Raw genomic sequence first — 21,329 nt, forward strand, 5'->3', positions numbered from 1 at the left:
CTGCACTTCTAAATATCAAATACCCCCACCACACACACACACACACACACACACACACGCGCGCACACACACATACACACAAACTCCAAACCTTTCTGGCAAATCTTGGTAGTAAACAGATGGACTATCTGTGTTGCTGGGAGACCACTCATAAATGGAATCCAGTCCAAAGGGAGTGAGAAGGAAGAGGACATATCAGCTATTTGGCGTAGTAGCTTAGAGCTTTCCTCCTCCTCCTCCTCCTCCTCCTTTCCTTTTTCAAGGAGTCCTCCTGACTCCTTTTCTAATTCAATTCTGGTATCATTACCTGCTAGCTATACAAGCTTGACCAGACCACTTCCCTTCCATGTGCCTCAATTTCCTCATCTCTAAAATGGGAATAATAGTACTACTAACTCTTGGGGGTTTATGAATATTTAATGAAGTAATATTTATAAAGCACAGTTTCTAGCTCATAGAACTTAGGGGTTTTTGTTGTTGTTGTTGTTGTTTGGTTATATTCATCAAGTTTAGCCCACTAAGGGAGGAAAATATGTGAATCACCTTTCACTAAGTTCCAAGAAAACAGTCTGAGTAACTTTGGAAGATAAACTCAGAGTCCTATTTATGATGAATTTTTTGGGGGGGTGTCTTCCTTTGGGGGTCAGATCTTAGGCAAAGAATCTCAGTAGAAACAACATGAGCTTGAAAGGTTCCTGAATTTCAATCCCTGTTTGGCCCTTTCTGAGATGTTTTACCTTGTTTAATTCAACCTTACTAAATCTGTTTTCGACTTTTAAAATAGGCATGATAATTTGTTCCTGACCTCACACAGTGGCCCTGAGGCTTATCGGCCCGGTACATGGTTCTACATTCAAGATTCATTTCTTTCCACAGTTTCTTCTGCCCTGGCCCTCTCTGGGCCGGGGTGAATGTCCTGCTGTGTGACCCAAAGCACCTGTGCCCACCTTTTGCATCACTGTCCAGCCCACATTGAAATTTCCTCTTTCCCCGCTGCTTCCCCCGAGGGAAGAGGCAGTGCTTATACTTTTTTTTTTTTTTTTGGTGGGCCCCAGCACCTAGCACAGGCTGGTTACATGGAGGACGTTCCATGAAGCCTTGAGGAAATGAATGAAGGAGTCAACAAACACGTAGTCTTTCTCGGGAGTTCAGAAGTCACCAGAACTCACACACATGTCCCGTGTAAGGTGTAGGCGTTTTTCTCCTACCTGGAAACCCCTTCTTCAGTGGGGGCAGCCGTCTTGCTGACAGAGCCAGTCTGCTTTCCTCAACCAACAGCCCCAAAGTTTCCCCCGGAGCCAGAGGGCACCGGGCGGGCGCGGCCGAGCCTGCGCCAATGCCTGTGGGCTCTGCGTCGCCCACCTCCTCGCCCTCCCCTCCGGAGCACGCGACTGGCCAATGACAGCCTTCCCCTGGCTGCTTGGCTTTCTCCCCTCCCCTGCTGTCTCTACCCTAACCCAGCTCTTCCCTCCGCGCCCCTCGGCTGGCTGGGCTCGCGTCCCCGGCGCGCTGGGTTCCCGGAGCGCACGGCCCGGCGTTAGCGAGCGGGCGCGGGGCGGACGGCTCTCCCGGGCCCCGGCTCTCGCCTGGCCGCTCCGGGCTCTCGCTCCTCCGGCTGTCACCGAAGGGGCTTCTGAGCCCGAGGACGGTGGTGTCAACCGAACTTCATTTTCAAAGGGAACCAGTAGGTGAGAAGACCGAGCGAGGGCGAGCTATGGACCCCGTGAGTCAGGTAAGCCAGAACTGGGCAGGGCGGCTGGCTCTGGGGGGACCCCGTGGCTCCGGAGAGGCGCCCTCAGCCCTTTCCTCACGTTTTTGCTTTCTCTCTCTTGCCTCGCTCCTCCAAAGCTGGCCTCAGCGGGCACCTTCCGGGCGCTGAAGGAGCCCCTTGCCTTCCTGCGAGCCCTGGAATTGGTGAGTAGCAGTGTGTGTGCGGGGAGGGGCGCCGAGGCGGCGAACCAGCAGGTGAGGAGAGGTCGGGCGGGTGCTCTCTGCTCGGGTCTGCTCCAAACCCCTTACTTCAATCCTGCCTACTCCCAGGGTGCCATTCTGGGGTGGTGGGGACAAGGTCGAGGGACCCCGCTTGGAGGCAGAAGTGTGGACGAATTTTTGCAGGCGCTGAGACCAAGTGTCATCTCACCTCACCGCGTGCAGACACACAGGGGCTGTGGAAAGAAGCCTCCTCCCCGGGAGGTGGGGAGGGAGCAGATGGAGGAGCTGCCGCTGGGCTCTGGCCCCTCACCTGGACCTTGGCAGGGTGAGGAACGAGTGGAGGCGCCCAGAGCTGTGCGCGGTAGCAGGGAAGACTTAGCCAAGCTCAGAAAGTTGTCAGAACTGGGACGGCTCCTCGCTCGGACTGGGATGCTGGGAGCGCTGTGGTCAACTGCTCCGCGGGAGATCGTGGCGGGAGGGAAGCTGCGAGGCTATCAAAGGTGCTGGGGGAGACAGCGAGACTCTTTCCTTCCCTATTACAGTTTCCCTTCTCTGGCCACTCCTTGAGGGCTCTCCTGATTTATCCCAGAAGAGCCCACCAGCCTTCTCTGGTGTAGCTTTCTTCAGCGATTGGGCTTTAGGAGTTATATTCCTCTTCTGCTGTGTCCCTTAACAAAAAAAGAAAAAAAACAACCCTGATGGTCCTATGGCAATTTGTGGACAGAGGAGTGAGGCACAGAAACGGTTACTCCAGGGACCACAGAGCAATGTCAGTGTTGTTGGATGGATGATGGTTATTCAGAGTGAAATCTGCAGGTCACACGTTTCTTCTTGCTAGGAGCTCAAAAAGGCAAGCGAACCTATCTGAACAGAAAGTTCAAAGCCCGTCATGTAGCATTAATCACAGGCCCTAACACTGACTAGCTGGGAAATTATGTAAGAGACTGTTCTGTGTTCCCAGATCTTAGCTCCGAGGGCTCGTATCTGGCTTTGGCTACATAACGGTGGTGAGTGTTTACGTGGACGATCTACGAGACAATCACATTTGCCTTTTTTGCAGACCTGAATAAAAATGCACGAATATAGCAAATTGCCATAATCAAGACAGCTTTTGCAAGGCTTGAACTAGTGGTTCTGAGCTGGCTATTCCGAAACTGTTTTCCTTACAGCCAAGTTAAACAAAGCAAGCGATGCTCACAGTCCAGGAAACTTTTTCAGTTGGCTTTTCTCAAAATTCTGCCCACATTCATTTTCAGCCATTCAATAAATAAGTCCTGTGAAAGAATGGCTTTTTTTTGGATCAAAACGATATCTCCATTGTCAAACCATTCTCTCTCAAAATCAAGTTCAAAGACTCGACATCATTTTCTGACATAATCTCTTATTGTGTCACATTGTCACTTATCTAAAATATTAGTTTGTATTCTGTCCAATACTGTTGCAACATGATGTTGTGACACTACTCAGTACCCAGCCTCTACTGGTATATTCCAATGCATCATCAATCTGGATGAACTTGTTTAAATTATAGATTCCTGGACACAAAATCAAAATACTGGGGAGATGGTTGCCCATGAATCTGCATTTTAAACAAGCTTCCTGTGTAATTCTTACACATATTAAAGTTGGAGAACCACCATTCTAAGCTATACCAGGTCCCTTCAATACTCAAAAGCACTGTTTACCTCAATGTCCTTGCTGTCTCTGTTCACACTGTATGGAACACACTCACACTCCAAGCCTGGAGAAAATGTTTGTCTTTTACCTCAACTCAAATGTTACCTCCTCTATGAAGATTTTCCTCATATTTACTCCTTCCCCTTTTCTCTATTCCAAACTGAATGATTCACCTCATTCTTGGAGCTTCCATTACTTTTTATTTATTTGTTCATTCATTCATGAGAATTTATCACACTGCTTTATACTGCATTATAGTTGTTTTTTCTTGGGGTGTGTGTGTGTGAAAGAGAGAGAGAATAAAAGTTACTGCATTTAAAATATTTGTGGTCCTTCTCTCTCTTGTATGAATCTAAGGCTCTAAGCAGAAATGGCTTTTTGCTCATAAATCAGTAATTAGATTCTCATGGACAAAACAAACTTAAAAAGTCAGATAAGTTAATTGGTTGATCTACAATTAAAAGAGCTGAATTAGAGAAATGGGAGGAGAGAGGGAGAGAAGATAAGTTGCTGAGAAAGTTTGAAGTAGTGGGCAGAGGGAAAGAAGACACAATCTGTGTGCATACAGTGGCATGAGGAGCCACTCCAATGTATCTTTTTCTGTGAGAGATATTGACAGTGAGAGGGCATGTGGTCTCTTAGGTGGCAGAAAATTTCTTCTATTTGTCTCTGTGTTCCTCACTAGTTCCTTTCATAGTGCATGGTAAACAGTAAGTGTTGAGCAAAAATTGTAAATCAGTAATAAAAGAGCACTTAAAATATCCCAGTTCCTCCTGTTTTTGAGGAAGTTTTACAAAGCAATGAAGAGCAGCCTTCAAGTTGGTAGTCTCTAAGGCCTTTAAGCTATAATTTCTCTCCCCCCACCCCCAGGATTTATGCTGTAGAAATAAAAGTGCATGTAAAAATATACGTGTCTTAGTCTATTTGGGCTGCTATAACAAAACTCATAAACTGGGTAGCTTATAAACAATTGAAATTTATTTTTCACAGTTTTGGAGGCTGAGAAGTCCAAGATCAAGGTACCATCAGATTCAGTGTCTGGTGAGGGCCCACTTTCTGGTTCATAGATGGCACCTTCCCATGGCAGAAGGAAAGAACTCTGGTCTCTTCAGTTCCTCATAGGGCACTAATCTCATTCCCAGGGCCTCCACACTGATGAGCCAATCACCTCCCAAAGGCCCCACCTCCTAATACCAGTACTTTGGAAATTATGTTTCAACATATGAATATGGGGAGACAGGGTGGACATAAACATTTAGACCATAGCAATATGTTCAAGGATATTTATTGCAACATATTCTGTAGTGGAAAGAACTGGAAGCAACTAGTAAGTCTATTATAGGAAAATAATTAAAATATGATTCATGCATGCTATAAAATATTACACTACCATTAGAAAGAATGAATTAAATTAATATGCGTTGACCTGGAAGTGAATACACGTATTGTGTTTGAAAGACTGTTAAGTGAGAAAATATGAGTTTTATTTTTTGTATATGATAAAATTGTTAAATGAAAAAAAGAAATATTTATTCTTTTAATTGACATGTAGGTAATTTATTTAATCAGATTTCAAAGTAATGTATAGAGTATCATACTATTTTTGCAAAAAGAAAAAAAGAAAGTATAGTTTTGTGTGTGCATGTGCATACATGTAATTTGTATGAGCATAGAGTAAAGCATAGACATGTAACACTGAACTATTAAAATTGTTTTTTTCAGCAGGGTATAATTTGAGGTGCAATGTGTAAAAAATGGGAGAGGCTGAAGGAAAGCTGTGGTATGCAGGAAGAATCACAGGCATATCGTCTGTCTACACTAGTGCATGCACAAGACTAATTCTTAAAAATAACTCGTATTTTAAATTATTTTATATGGATTGACCATATGAACTGGCATTACCTCTACAGTCATGCTCCACTTTTGGATTTATAGCCTAGGGGAAAAATGCACTTTATTTATGTGTTCTTTCCTTAGGAAGGATTCATGGATACAGTAGTTTTAAAGTCTTAATAACATATGAAAGTCAAGTCTTGAGGGAAGAGCTTTAGCCATTTTCGAAGACTTTCAGGCAAAATTTCCATATCCTTAATCTCTACTTAAATGAGGTCAGGGGACCTTTCACTAACTTTGGGTCAAAACAGAAAATTGGGTTATAGCACTGACTCTGGTGGTCTATTCCATTTATTCTCTATTGATAAAATAGATCCAAGCCAATCTCTTAAACCATCATTTTGGAAATATTAAAAAAATATATATATATATATATATATTGAATTTATCCCATTCTCAGATTTACTCTGAAAAACTAATTTGATATAGTCCTGTCTTCCACTGATCATTCTTATTTCACTACTTCAGCACTTTGTCAGTAGGTCTTTGGTCTCCTTTTTATCTTTTCTTTTTAAAAAACTATGTCAGCACATTCTTTCGTTCCTCTACTGCTTACAATGCTCTGGATTAGCACCTGTGGACTTATGTGAATTGGACAGTGGAGGACCCCACACATCCATATTGTTCAGGACCACATTGATAACAGACATAAGATCATCGAAAGGACTTAAATGCCTCAAAATGATATTTGCAGGGTTTAGATAACCCTCCAACACAGTGCTACAGCTCCAGATTCTGCCCCTACAGAATTAACTGCTGGGTAAATTTGCCTGATTCCTCTAATCCTTATTCTTTGACATCCATTCCTACTTTTGCTCTACCATTTCTGCTATAATCCCTGGGCTTCACATCTCCATCTGCCTTTCCTTTCTACCCCTCTGCCTAACCAAGGAGGCCAGCTAACCCAGAGATGAAGTGTGGCTGATATATGAGGAATAGGTCTACTTGATTTAAATGGAGGCACTAGCATTTATATAATCCTCATTCCTGAATTTAAATTCTAAGCCATGTTTTTCAAGCAAACAACAAGCAAACATCTTACTACTTTCTTGATAGCAATAGCATTTACAATGCATGGTATTGGTAACCACAAAGTGAAGCAAGTCATTATAGTAATAATACAGTGTAATATGATATAATATAATGTAGCCACCATTTTAATCCCCTAATGAGAGAAGTAATAATAGCTCCCTTCATCATGCAGGCTTCATACGAGCCACTATATATTACAGTACTTTTCTTATATTGTCGTGTTGAAATTGTGTGACTTTAACATTCCCATTTCACCCTGAGGCTTAAAGATATTAACCAACTCGTGAAGAATGAAATTGTAGGAAATGGCAAGGTGAGGATTTGAGCAGTCTTACTCCAAACTGTATTCTCCTAAATGCTACACTCTTCTGCTTTCTCCAGTGTAGTAGGCACTTGCCGTATCTTATCCCTAATCCTCAAAGAAACTTTAAAAAGCAGATGTCATCCTATTTTGCAGTATTTATCTCACTCATCAAGTTGTATTTTGCAGCCTTTCCTGAAAATGCCAAGGAGTATTTGTATTTAGAAATGAATGCAACAGACATCAATTTTCTTACATGTGGCTTTATTTACTGTTAGTTATGAATTAATGAAGGTAGAGTAGGTTCCAATGAAAAACTAGTTATCTTTTCATTTAAAATATGTAGAAAAAACTTTGATTATAAAGTCAGCCAATAATTTAATCTCAGTTTATGGCCTTTTTCCCATTTTTTATTAAAAAATGTGTACATGTGTCAAACAACTTTTTTTCCTCCTAAGTATAAATAAGATAGGGAATTCTAACATAAAATTTACCTAAATCATGAGCAGCAATCTGCCATTGAGGATCTGATGTAATTTAAATCGACATTATGTGGATTTAGTTGTATCTTTCTAGTCTCTCAATTAGTAACAAAAATCATGTGCAATTGGAATATGAATCAATAAATACACAACAAAAAGAGCAACTCCCCAGTCGCTAATGGATTCACCACTTAATGTTTTTCTGAGTTTATTAAGAAAATTAATGTTTGAGCTCACAAGTATAGGAAAAAAGACAGAAAGGTCAGGAGTACTTCTTATGGATTTAAATCCAGTTATTTTTTACTGGTTTGGATACCTTGGGCAAGTTCTTTAATTCAGTAGGCTTTGTTTTTCTCACCTATAAAATAGGGCTAAGGATAGTTCCTGGTTTAAAAGGTTGCTATAATGATTGACTTAATCTAAGTAAAGTTCCTCACACAGTGCCTGGGCTATACATTCTCAATAAATGATTATGAAGGTGATGATAATGATTCCAGTGGTTGTGATAATGATGAAAAAGGAGAAAGTGGAAATCCATCAGAGGGTAATTTAGAACACTATGACTAACTTCTTGCAAGTTAGAGTCTTGGCAAAACTCTGAAGTAGGAAATCTGTATTCATTCACACTTACTCATTTCTCTTTTGAGCCCCTTTGTCTCTGTACTCTAGTGTGGAGGGCTCTCAAGCTGCCAGGCTTATTTTTACCATAGCATGAGTGACACTCCAGGTACTTGCTCCTTGGAATATCCACATTTCAAAGAATATTCCAGAGAGGTCAGTGTTGAACCTATAGGAGAAGAATTACAGGCACTTGGCTCTGGGGGTTTCTTTTGTTGAGTTATGGAGAGAGAATTTTCCTGGTCTTTGTCCAAACATAATCCTTAGACAATTGCCTAGATTTGGAAGAGTCACAGTGTGTCCAACTGAATACTCCAAGATATAGCTGAAGTTTCTCACAGGGTCAACTACAGGCACTTACTAACCACACTCTAATACCCAGCTGCTCCTGGCCCTTGGGAATTCCCAGATAGAAACACAAGAATAACTCTAGACTCTGCTGAAGAGGAGGCATCATTCTTAGCTCTCTTTTCCCGAGAGGATTCACATCTCTCCCTGACCCAGTATAGGGTTGGCAGAAATATAGTCATATGATAGCAGAAAAAAATAACAGTAGAAGGTCTCTAAGGTATATATGTATAGAACTACGATCTTCCTTCTAGTCTTCACCTTGTGTGGGCAGGTATTTGACTTTTGCTGTATTTATGATTATTCTTATGTATTGTATTAGCTTAGCCTTCCTTAAGGGAACCTCGGTTTCCTCACCTGAATATTTGGGACAATATCCCTTGCCTACCTTCCCATAGTGTTGGAAATTTTAACACATTGACTGCCACACTAGAAAAAAAAAAATTGGGGGCTACGGTGTTTTATTATGAAAATAGAATAAAAACCTTGAAAACAAAATGATTCTTTCTAATTTAATGAAAAATTTTTTATTTTTTATCGTTTTCTGTGTGTGAGTTATATGCAACTTGAAAAATAGTTCACACGGCTCCCAAGGTGAAGAGACCTGTGAGTTACATATCCTTCACAAGGCCCCAGGCTCAAACCAGCATGAGTTAAATACAACTCACATGGCAGTTAATGCGTAAAGTGAGACCAAGCATGTAAAAATGCTTAGTAACTATTAAATGTTTTCCAAAAGTTAATGATAATCGTGATCATGATGATCATTGGTGATGATGGTGGTGATAAGAATTACTTTTTTCAACCTAAGTGCCTCTGGACAGCATAATATAGTTACTGGATAGAGGACAGGATGAGATGTGAAGTATAAGAGCCTGATCTCTGCTCCCTGTGTGGCTCAGTCCTTCCCAACCACTTCCCTCCCTTACCCTTCATCCCAGTCTCTTTGGTCTCTCTGGCACCTACAGGAAAGAATGATGCTGCCAGTTGAAAGTAATGAATTATCCAAACTTGTAGGATGTGGGAGGAGGGAATGCACCCTCATCCTTTTAAATCTCACACCAAGAGCCAATTTCTTGCTCTGTACACATTTCACAGTTCTGGGATGTTCTGAGGGCCTGGTGATAGTTTCTTACTGGTCTAATGGATTTTTGTCTGTGCCACTTCCTCTACTTAGAACACTTCCTCTTGCTCTCACTCAACCTTTTTTAGCTGGTGAATTCCTCGTCCCCCTTCAGTGTCAGCACAGCTATCACTGAGAAGGGAAGTCTTACTAGGTAGGGTTGGCCTCCTGATGGCTCCCAGACACACTCTTTAATGACTGGTTTTCATTCTAGCTCCTCAACGAAACTAAATACTCCATGAGGGCAGGGATCTTGTTTTCCCTGCTCATCAGCACATTCTGAGTTTCTAACACAGAGCTTGGCACATAGTAAGGCCAGCTCCCAGGGCATTTACAAACCTCACCGAGACACCCAGGGAGTACGTGCTTAGTAAGTATTGGTTGAAGCAAGTGAGGGAAGAAGGGAAGGAGGGAAGAGAATAAAGAATAACTCAATGAATTCTAGGGAACACATTGGATAAGGTGCAAATTCCCTTTGTGATCTCCATTGTGAAAAGGAACTATAAGGCCTTCCATAGAAACAATTGTTTAGCTTGGTTATGGAGGAGAGTAAGTCACAAAGGTTCAGCTCTCAAGGGAAGAGGGCTATCATAGGATACCTACAGCATAATAACAGAGGAGAAGTCTTACAGAAATAAAAGTGCAAGGAAGGCCTGGGCCTCATATCTTGAGATTCAAGGCAATGATTAGCAAATGCCTTAGCAAGGGTGCCACCCTTATTACGCCTTGCCCACTGTTCTGCCTGCCCTCTCTGTGTGCTCCCTTTTTTTTTTTCTCAATCATTCTTTCCATAGTTCTCATTTAATGTCCTAAAAGAAAGAATATGATTGGCTCAGCTAATAATTTTTTTTAGTGTGGACACAGCTATCAGCCTCAGGCCATACGGTAAGTCAATAGCCAATCTACAGATTGGTTGCCCGTGGGTCAAATGCCCACTCCTGTCCTGTCACTTGTGGCCTGAATTAAAAGGGTCATTAGATTCAAAATGTTTCCCTCTAGACTGTTCTTTCATCTGGGGCAGTGAGACAATCCTTCAAGTCATTGTCAGGACAGGCTCGATGGGATGTGTACATGACTGGAATGAAAATAAATGGCTTTTTGACCAGGACTTCTTTCATTAAGGTAGCATTGGTAATTTTCTCAAGAAGATGCTACACCTTTGAGATTTTGGTATCAGCGTTCTTGGAATTCTGTCTGATTAGGGGATAATTTGGTGGATTTTCACTGGTAATATTACCCAAAGGGGTGTACCTTTGGCTCATCAGCACACGGGCTCCACCAGCTTGTGGCATCTTGTCCATCAGCTGAAAGCCTCTTCCTGAAAGGAGTGATGAGTTTTTGCCCAGTGATGAGACAAGCCATTTGTGAATAAAAATGTATTCCCTCACCCCATCATGTACTTCATTTATATTCACATATTGATAGGTTAATTCAGCTCTGGTCCGTGATCTTAGAAGACTACATTAATTACTGCATTCATTATTTTTATGTGTTTTTTAATATGGGAGGAAACAGATTACTCACGAAAGAGTCATTGGCTTGCCTTGTGTGCTAGGTGCAGTTTGTTTGAGGAAGGGGAAAGGAGGAATTAGTTGACTAGCAAAAGCCACTGTGAAACAACTGGAAGGCAGCATGGAGCCTGAAGGAGGATGGCTTTTGGGATCAGCCTTATCCTGAAATTCTGGCTCTTCGTTCTAGCCATGGGATGCTGGGCAGATTGCATAATTATTCTGATCCTGAGTGCACAGCCATCAAATGAGAATCATGAGTCACGCCTTTCGGTTGCTGTGAATGTTAAGTAAGATAATGTTAGTAAAACTGCCAGTAGTGTCTGGTCCATACAAAGGCACCCTAACTGTGTACATATATAACTGAGAAAGAGGTTGTTGAAGGTGATGATATATCTACAAATACAATTAAGTATTCCTAAAACTTCTAACACCGTATAAACATAAAGTTTGCCCAATAGAGCATTGTTACATTGTTTTTTTTTTTGTTTGTTTGTTTCTCCATTGGGAGAACATTGCTTGTGAGATGATCATAAAGTATACACAAATAGTATTAATACTAATATGTAGAGACAAGCACTTTACTAAGTGCTATACATTTCTTATGTCATTTAATTTCATATTACCTTATGAAGGACTAATCAATAACCCCTTTTTATAGATGGGGAAACAGGCCTGGAGAGATCAAGCTACTTGCCTAAAGTCATACAGCTAGTGTGTGATAGAGCTAGGATTTGAACCCAGGAAATTAGATGCCAGACTCCATGCTCCTAATCATTTTTCTGCACTGTCTCCCGTTAATAGTTATCACTCATTACCATCAGGTCTTGTGGTTAAATGATTTCCCCATTGAAAACAGCAGAGACAATGCTCCTTCAAGTCACATCTTCTCATTTCTAATTCAGTTCCCTTTCTACTATCTTATAAGGATATCTGTGGAATTCAGGAAGGATCTGGATATTTATCAAGATTATGAACACTTAAATTTCTTTAAGTGGCAAGTTATTCAAGTCAGACAGGTTTTATTATGGATGGTGGAGGAGTAAATGATTTTTTTCTGCCCATGATGTTTGTGTGAGCTGCCATTCTTTAGATCTATTATTTAGAAAGATTTGTGTGCTTTCACAAGAAGTGCTCAGACATCCGTCTGGTCTACTGTGAGACTGCCTGGCTATGCGTTCATGCAATGACTTCTTCATATAATGGTTTTGCCTGCACCTGATAGAGAGTTGACACTCCCACTGGAATTCTTCCTGAAGCTGGGATCCAAAAGAATCAAGAAGACAGAAGGGTTAAGTCAAAAGAAAGAATGACGCCAGAAAATTGCTAGGGTCATGAAGCGCTCCCTCACCCATCTGGTCTACCATGAGGCTTCTCATGCACTGACTTCACCTGATAATATTGCCCGCACCTGATAAACAGCTGACACTCTCTCTGGGATCCTTCCAGAGGCTGGAATCCAGAAAATTGAGAATGTAGAAGATTGTGAGAGACATACTAGAAAATTACTAGGCACAAACCCATGATCTGAGTGAAGAATGGAAATTCTCAGAGACATTTCAGCTGCAAAAGGGGGTGGTTAGATGAATAGGGATTATGACTGTGATTTAGAATGTTCTGGATTTGGAGCCATAGAAGCTGGGGCTCAACCACACACTTTGAGTGTGTTCTTGGGCAGATCAACTTCACTGAACCTAAAGTTCCTCAGGGATTTTGCCTTCATCAAAGATATGTTTAAATGATAAATACGAATTAATGGCTGAGAAACAATGGGTAAATTCCTTTATCTTCCTGTCTCTCAACACCTTTAACTATAAAATGGGAATAAACATCTATAGTACAGAGTTGTGAAATAAAATGAACGTAAGTGTACAAAAGTTCCTGTACACATTATGGGAGAGGGCCAATAAATGTTGACTGTCCTTGAATCTAGAAAACTGAAGTTCAGATATTTGGAAAATCTTTCCTATAAGAGCAATTCCTGATGTGCTACCTTTGAAGTCCATTTACCTACAGCTGCAGCCATTCGAGCAAAGATGGAAGGTACATTTTTATGTGTCATAATCATCAACCAGGGTTTATGGAAGAACTTCTGTTGTCAGATTCACTGATTCTATTATATTTATGAAGCAGTTGAAAGCAAAGCATGATTATTATGTGATCACCAAAATCACTCAGGGTATGCAGATATGCATTTGAAATTTATTTTAAATGACATGTACTTCATTGGTAAACAAACAAGCAAACACACAAAGCAAGAACGTGTGTTAAATTAATAGTGGTGTGAAACTTTAGCTATTCTGGGGGAAAGGCTATGTTTACCAGCAGCAGTAGGTAAATTTGAAGTGTAAATATTATAGTTTCTCTCTCTCTCTCTCTCTCTCTCTCTCTGTCTGTCTAATATATATATACAGTCATGTCACTTAATGACAGAGACACATTCTAAATCATTAGGTGATTTTGTCATTGTGTAAACATCATAAAGAGTACTTAAAAAAACCTAGATGGTAGAGTCACTACACACCTAAGCTATATGGTATAGCCTATGGGTCCTATGCTACAAACTTGTACAGCATGTTACTATACTGAATACCATAGGCAACTGTAACACAATGGTAAGTATTCCTGTATCTAAACATAGCTAAACATAGAAAGGGTATAGTAAAAATATGATATTTTAATCTTATGAGACCTCTATTGTATATGCAGTTTATCATTGACCGAAACACCATTATGTGGTGCATGACTATATTTTAGATTGCTGGTTGCTTTTTGTAAAAAACCAACAACTTAATTGACATGATAATTGTACGTATTTATGGGGTACAGCATGATATTTTGATACATGTATACAATGGTATATAGCATATCCAAGGTAATTAGCATATCCATCACCTCAAACATTTATTTCTTTATGTTGGGAACATTCAAAATCTATTCTTCTAGTTATTTGAAAACATACAATAAATTGTTGTTTATTTCAGTCACCCTACAGTGCTAACTTTTTTGTTTGCTTGTCTGTTTAATGCCTGGCTTTATTTACTATATTCTCATTTGGTAATAGAAAAAAATCCTTGGATTTTACTATCATTTCCATTAGTGACAAGCTATGTGAACTTGGACATGTTACTTAGTCTCTTTGGGCCTTCATATTTATAAGAGTAGAAATAATGACAACTACCAGGCAAAATTATTATGTTCATTAAAAGAGATAACATTTGCAAAAAGTGATGGCACATAGAAAATATTCAAAACATGCTAATTTTTCTTCTTTCCCTCCAAATATTTTTTATTGCACAAGTTTGGAAAGGAAAAGTTGGAAAATTCACGAGTCTTTTGTTTCTCTAGATATGCACATGCACACACACATGCACACATGTTCTTTGTAGTAAAGGTCATAAGGAATAGGTCCACATAACTGGAATGAATTCAAGTGGGACGATAAAATTTGGTAAGGTGACTGTGGCTTTGATAAGGTAACCATTAATTTGTGAATCTGTTTTATGAAGGAAATAACATACTTCTTTATTTTAGAAAGAAAAGTCCCCCTATAATAGTAGGAGATCACTATAATGGCTATAAATGAATGAGCTCTTGCTACATGCCAGGCTGTACCATGTCACTGCTACCTACATTATATACTTTCATTCAAACTGTACAATGACCTTATGAGGCCACTTGCCCAAAGTTGCACACCTGGTAAGTAATTGACCAAGGCAGGATTTCACAGCATGTCTGTCTGACCTCTTGCCTCTCCCATGCCTGCTGTGCTGCCAAACATACTAAACATACAAACATACTACTTGTGTTTGTATTTGGGGTTCTTTTTTTTTTTTTGTACATGCTATTTAGAGCCATTTTATGCATTAGTTAAATGTTTATTAATTAAAATCAAAGAATAAGAAAAAATTACTAAATAAAAATTACCCAGTGTTTTTCTACTGAGGAATAACTAAGCTTAATATTTTAAAAAATGTACTTTTAGACATTTTTATGTGCATGTACCTTTTTTTCCTGCAGAAATGATGTACTAATGTGCTAGGGCTGTACCATAGAACAAACTATCACAGACTAAGTAACTTAATCACAGAAATTTATTGTATCACAGTTCTGAAGGCTAGCAGTCCGAGATCAGGGTGTTAGCAAAGTTGGCTCCTTCTGAGGGTTGTGTGCAAAGATCTGTTCCGTGCCTCCCCCTAGCTTTCGGTGGTTCACCGGCTATCTTTGGTATTCCTTGGCTTATGGATGATACATTGCCTGACCTCTGCCTTCTTCACATGGCATTCTGTGTGCGTGTGTGTGTGTGTGTGTGCGCTTGTATCTCTGTTTGTGTCTGAATTTCCCCTTTTCATATGACACCAGTCATATTGAATTAGGAGTCCACCCAACACCAGTATGACCTAATCTTAACTAATTACATCTACAATGACCCTGTTTCCAAATAAAGTCACATTCTGAGGTACTAGGAGTTAGGATTTCAACATAGGAATCTTGGGAGTGCACAATACAACCCATAATAAAATGCATCCTTAGAATAGGCACTAATTTGTCACCTACTTTATTCTCTTTAATGTATTGTAAATTGTATTTCCATGCCCCTAGATAAAATATGTGTCTATAATTTCAATGGCTGTATATTAATACACTGTATGCCTGTCCTAGAGATCATTTAACTAATTCCTAACTTAGGTAGTTTTCAAATGTATAATATATTATTTTTAAAACCTGTAAGGAGCTTCTATTAAACATACATATTTACTGTACCTCTATTGACTTAGACAGTTTCTAGATGTAGAATCGCTGGCTGAAGGTTGTACATTTTAAAGGTATTTGAAAGAATACCCAAATTACCCTACAATGAGGTAGTATTGATGTGGGCATTACCAGTTAAATGTTTTTCCAATTTGATAGTGGAAATAAAATCTTGATTGAATTTGTACTTCTTTAATTTTGTGCTTTTTAAATAAGATTGCACTTTTTAAAAGATTGTTTATATTCTTATTTTCATTTGGAAATACTTTAATGAACAGAATGGATTTATACAGCAATAGCTAAGGCTGCCAAACTCATGATGCTACTCACGTGGACGTTTACATAAGCTGCTGCCTTAATCTTTCTAGGTCATTGTACTACTCCACCATTTGGAAATTATTTTGATTGCTGTTCTCTGACTTGGGCTGAGAGGCAAATACTGAGTGTTTCTTTCTCTGTATCCATGTATAAAAATAGATGTAATTTTTTAGAATGTCAAAGGTAATCACTATTGTTATAAAGCTTTTATAATATAAATAATTTTATAATATAAATTTTACCATTCTATTTGTATTTTATTTATATTATATACTAAATTTATTTATCCTAAGTGACATTTTTATACTTTAAATGATACTCATAAATGTTGGTGCATGTTCAGTACTTTTCTGAAATTGTAGCTCATGTATATGTGCTGTTGAGACACATGCACACAAATTTATACCATAGCTACTTTGGGTATGGATCTGAGGTAGTTGGGACTTTAGTAATTGTTTGATAGAAAGGCAGAATGGATGGAGCATCACTGCACCATCTGAGGAATCTGAGGCATATCTGACTTTTGATTGTAGAACACTCTGCCAATAAAATAAAATAAATTCAGCAGCTGCCTGGTGCCAAGGGCATTTCCTCTTTTTCTTGGATCACATCCCTGACCACACTTGCTATTAACTGAGATAGCATTGTGGGTGCACACTGCCTCTGCCTCACATATTGCTATTTTGGGCCACCTTGGCCTCTCTGTGAATTAAAAAGCAGTTGTTAACATGCATTGTATACTTAATGTGCTCTAGGCCCTGTGCTAAGTATTTTCTACATTTTATCCCATTGAATTCTAACAACGCTATTAAAATATATGTGTCATTTCCTCCCCTCTTTTCTAAGTGATGGTTAAGTGTGCACAGTCGATAATAGCAGAACTGAGATTTGATACCAGGTCTACTGGGCTTCAAAAAAGACCCTATGTGCTTAACTTAGCAGTAACAGAGGAAGAAAAATTGTGAGCCTCTCCCAGAGATTGGATTCCTATATCAAAAGCCAGTACTTGTCAGGGCACAATCAACCAAGATAGTGGTTTGACTGAAACTGCTTAGAATTTCTCTCAATCACGTGGTGAATTCTGTTGTGTGCATGCAGAGTGAAAATTCTGAAGTTCTCTTTGCTGTTCAAAGTCAAGTACTTTTTAAAGTTTTTTTCATATAAATATACTTGATGAAACAACAAATGAAAGAACGGTTTTGATTTGATGTGAATTGATCTTATTTTATTTGTATAAATCAAAACCACAGTTGCCTAGGCAAATGATGGAGAATAATTAGAGCCATGGGATTGGAGTCATTTCTCTGCCACCCTTCACCCCAACCCCCCATCTACTTGGGAAAAGGCCAAGTTCCTTAAGCTTGTAAATCTTTTGTTGTTTGGATTTGTTTTGGGAGACGCTCAGTTTCCTCTCCCTTGTTGGTTACCCTGCCTTTGAAGAACCTGGTAACATGTCCAAGGCCACCTGGCCCGTAAATGTTGGGGACAGAATGCAAACCAGGGCTGCCTAGGGCCAGGAAGATAACTCAAGGAGGAAACAGAAAGCAGGGCTCTCCATGAGGGGCACTGGTGATAAGAGGTGTGGCACCTCCCGTCAATGGGTTTCTGCCTATAAGAGCAGCTGCTTCCCGGCAGGCCAATTGTTCCTCAGCACTAACATAGGCCTGATGTGTCCAGATATTTCTAGTTTTCTTGAGAAAGCAGAAATAAAAATTTTGGTGCTAATGTGTGAGGTTTTAATGTTAGAAATGTTTTCTATTTTTCAAACATTATGAAGCCCATCCTTTGTTAAGCGTGGTTGAATTCTGGAAATGGCCCACAGGCCCCAGCTTGTTCCTGCTGCACCACCATGTCCTGGTGGCCTCCTCAGACCCCAGGGGCTTTGTCTTTGCATCCCCAAGGACCTGGCCCAGTTCCTCTCACACAGGAGGTTCTCAGGAGCTTTTGGTCTGATGGATTAATGAGAAATTTGGTGTTCAAAAATCAAACCTAGCTTGGTTTGCAAGATGATGGAATTAGTGAGTGCAAAGGTGTCCTTTGCCTTCCTTCAGATAAAACATAAATTTTTTCCATTAGATATCTAGGACACATAAAAACATAGGGACTGTGTCTTTGGCCCAAACCTTAATGGAATTGGAGGCAGTGGCACATGTGAGCAATAAAGGGGTAAGTTAGTAACACAGCTTCGGGTACCATGTAATGCACTGAGAAGAATTGAATTTCTCAATCAGCCAGTCTAATCTCAGAGAAGCAATTCTACTCTTTAAAAGTGCAGTTCAGTTGTTTGTGGATTAAAGAATTAATGAATAAATGAATCCTAATGGAAGATGACTCCGAATATTTATTTATAGAAGAGGGCTGTCCAACAGAACATTCTGCAATAATGGCAATGCTCTGTATCTTAATTGTCCAATACAGTAGTCACTCACCGCATGTGACTATACTGTACTTGAAATGGGGTTAGTGTGACTGCGGAACTGAATTTTAAATTTTATTGATTTTTCATTAAGTTTGCATAGCTAGTGGTTACCACATTGGACATGGAAAGTAGAGAGAATTGTCCTATCTATCTGGTTTACAAGGGTAGTGCACTAAATTTCAGCAAATCGCTTACTTAGGGACTATTACGTGGTAGAAAATGTTCATTGCAAAGTGGCTCTGCTCTTTAAATCATTCATTTTTATATGTATTGTCCAACATATTACACAGTTTTGGTGGCAGTGAGTTTTTGAAGCCAACTTCTAGAAATTTACCAGACCCTCCATTTTCTAAACTTGACCAGTTTCTTAGTTAATGGTTTTCATGCACTTTACGTATTTCCATATGTTTATGAATTTTATACACTTATACGTTAATTTTAAACATTGAAATAGAAATATAAAGCAAACCAATCAACTTTTCTATTTGTCTTTGATATGAAACAAGATGACAATTGTCAAAGTTTGCACTGATTTGTTAGCACAAGTGTATCCCATAATAATAGTTGTTCTTTTTTGATGATGATATGCATTTTATTGGGAAGCAGGCAAAAGCCACAAAATTGTGAAATATTATGTGATACAGGGAAATTAAACAGCTTCATCAACGTTTGCTTAGCAAAATGTCATGTTTAGACATTTATTCTATGATTAGCAAGGCAGTCTGGTAATATTGGAACAGTGGCCATTGAGCAGTACAATTACCATACAAATGCACATTTAAGAGGAATGAGTAGTAATCAGATTAAAGAGAGCAAAGTGATACAGATATATAACAACTGTGGTGTGGGCCATAAGAATAAGATCTGGGAATGTGCAATTGTGTGTATATCATCCTTCCTTCCTCCTTCCAAAATGGAATTTTAGAGAGGGCCAAGTGTCCCAGTTATGCATCATCTTACTTTGGATTCCCTTGAAAGCAAAAACCTAAGTCAAAGGCATCTATGAGGGTAATTTATTAATATTATTTTAGGAAGTGACTCCAGGGAATAGGAATGAGGGACCAGAGATATGAAATGGAGAAGGAGACAAAAGCAATGTAAGGTTACAACATGATGGAGTTGGTTGTCCTTGTGGAAATTTACTCAAACTCACAGGGCATCCTGAACTCTCCACCAGGGGACAGAGGGTGCAACAGTAACCTTTCCACTCTCATTCCCCATGGGTCAAGGGTGGCCTCATGGAAGTTAACTCCTGTTTTAGTTTAGGTTCTGCAAAAGCAGACTCTGAAATAAGTATTGAGGTAGTTTAGCTGGGAGGTAATCCCAGGAAACACTGGTGAGGGAGTGGAGAAATGAGACAGGGAATGGAAGTAAAGTATAGTGAGCACATTAAGTAAAATGTTAGCACTACTGACAACTGGACCTTAATTCCATTGGAAGACTCTGGAACCACTGCAGAACACAAATTGGCTATAATTGTGTCACCTGGATGTTCCTATCTGTAAGAGAAGCAGGAAAATATAGTTTTTAGCTACAGTTTCCAACAAAACATGTTAAGGAAGAGGGAGAGAATAGATCTTGGGGAAAGAGTTCCCAGTCTCTGACAAAGGTATACAACACATATTCTTCAAATAGTTGCTGCATTCTCCACTTTGCTTTGTCTGAGTGTGTGTGTGTGTGTGTGTGTGTGTGTGTGCGTGCCTGTATTTTAAGGAATCTGTTCTGATCCTTTAACATTATCAGGGATCCTTTGATTGAAAGAATCAGCAACCCATTCAAACTGGTTTAGGAAAAGAAAAAGGATATACTGGAAAGGATTGTGGTTATCAAAAGGCAAGCAGTCAGTTAGGCTTCATGAGGGGGAAAGAGAGGAAGAGATCTGGGAGCTGGAAAATCAGTGAAGAGATTTTCAGCATCATCTTGCTGGGCCCTTGTTATATCTGCTCTTTGCTACTCTGTGTCTTGACTCAATTTCTCTGACTTCTAATAGTGAATATCTTGCTCTGTTTTTTTGTATTTAAGGAAGACTATATCTGTCCCAAACCTGATTCTAACCTCACAGTTCAAGTGTCCAACACTGTTTCCCTTGGCTCAGGTTCTCCAGAGAGGGAATATGGCTGCCTCCACCTCACGTGTGGCTTGGTTCAGCCAGGGTTCTACAGCCAGGTATGAGGACAGACGCAGGACGATGTGGTCTACAGAGGTTAGCCCTTGTTGGGGAGGCACATTCTTTAAGAGCGGGCAATGGGTAGGGAGAAAATGGTTGCTATCTCTACCTCACTGACATTAACTGTTTTCAAGTGTGAGAAAATGCATAGTTTATAAGAAAACGTGGTCTCAGGCAGTTGGTAATGAAGGCTGAATCACAAACTCACAAAAGAGTGATGGTAATGTTTTCACAATAATTGAAAAACTAGCACAAAAGAGGTGTCTCCAAGGGTGGTGACAGTCATTTAGATGTTGGGGATACTAATGTTTAAACCATCTCCTGTGCGGCAAGATGAGGCACTTCCATGTTTTGAAGTTAGCATTGTTGAATTCATTAATCATTAGAGGTGCTTGGTATTAAAAATAGCAGCAAATGATGAGTGTCCTTGATTGCAGAATTGGGATGTGTCTTTCACTATGGTACTCAAGAGTGATTTGGATATGTTTTTGATAACAGTTCCAAGTTTCCCTGCCAGTTTCAGGAGAGCTCTTCACAGAAGAGCTGGTGGGGGTACAAAGGTGGAGAAGGAGAGGAGGGAGTATGACCTACCTCCAAATGATCCTTGCAAATGATACTTTGGCAATTGACATTTGATAAAATTCATTACTCAGAGCCCAATTTCATATGCGGCTTATGTTCTGAGTTCTGGTATGAATTCTAGAAGACACATTCTCTCTCTCTCTCTCTTTTCATTCTAAGGTAGTGCCAGCATGAGAC

General features: G+C 39.8%; 1 protein-coding gene across 1 annotated transcript in view; it reads left to right on the plus strand.

Annotated features, from left to right (window-relative positions):
• Nucleotides 1–1,475: 1,475 nt before the first annotated feature.
• SYNPR (synaptoporin) overlaps nucleotides 1,476–21,329 on the plus strand; it is a 298,001-nt gene continuing 278,147 nt past the window's right edge. Inside the window, exons 1-2 of the mRNA XM_069473773.1 lie at nucleotides 1,476–1,732; nucleotides 1,849–1,914. Coding sequence (XP_069329874.1) covers nucleotides 1,715–1,732; nucleotides 1,849–1,914 — 84 coding nt within the window. The 5' untranslated portion in view covers nucleotides 1,476–1,714. The remainder of the gene's footprint in view (nucleotides 1,733–1,848; nucleotides 1,915–21,329) is intronic.

This window comes from Eulemur rufifrons, chromosome 7, assembly GCF_041146395.1.
Source record: "Eulemur rufifrons isolate Redbay chromosome 7, OSU_ERuf_1, whole genome shotgun sequence".
Classification (NCBI taxonomy): Eukaryota; Metazoa; Chordata; class Mammalia; order Primates; family Lemuridae; genus Eulemur; species Eulemur rufifrons.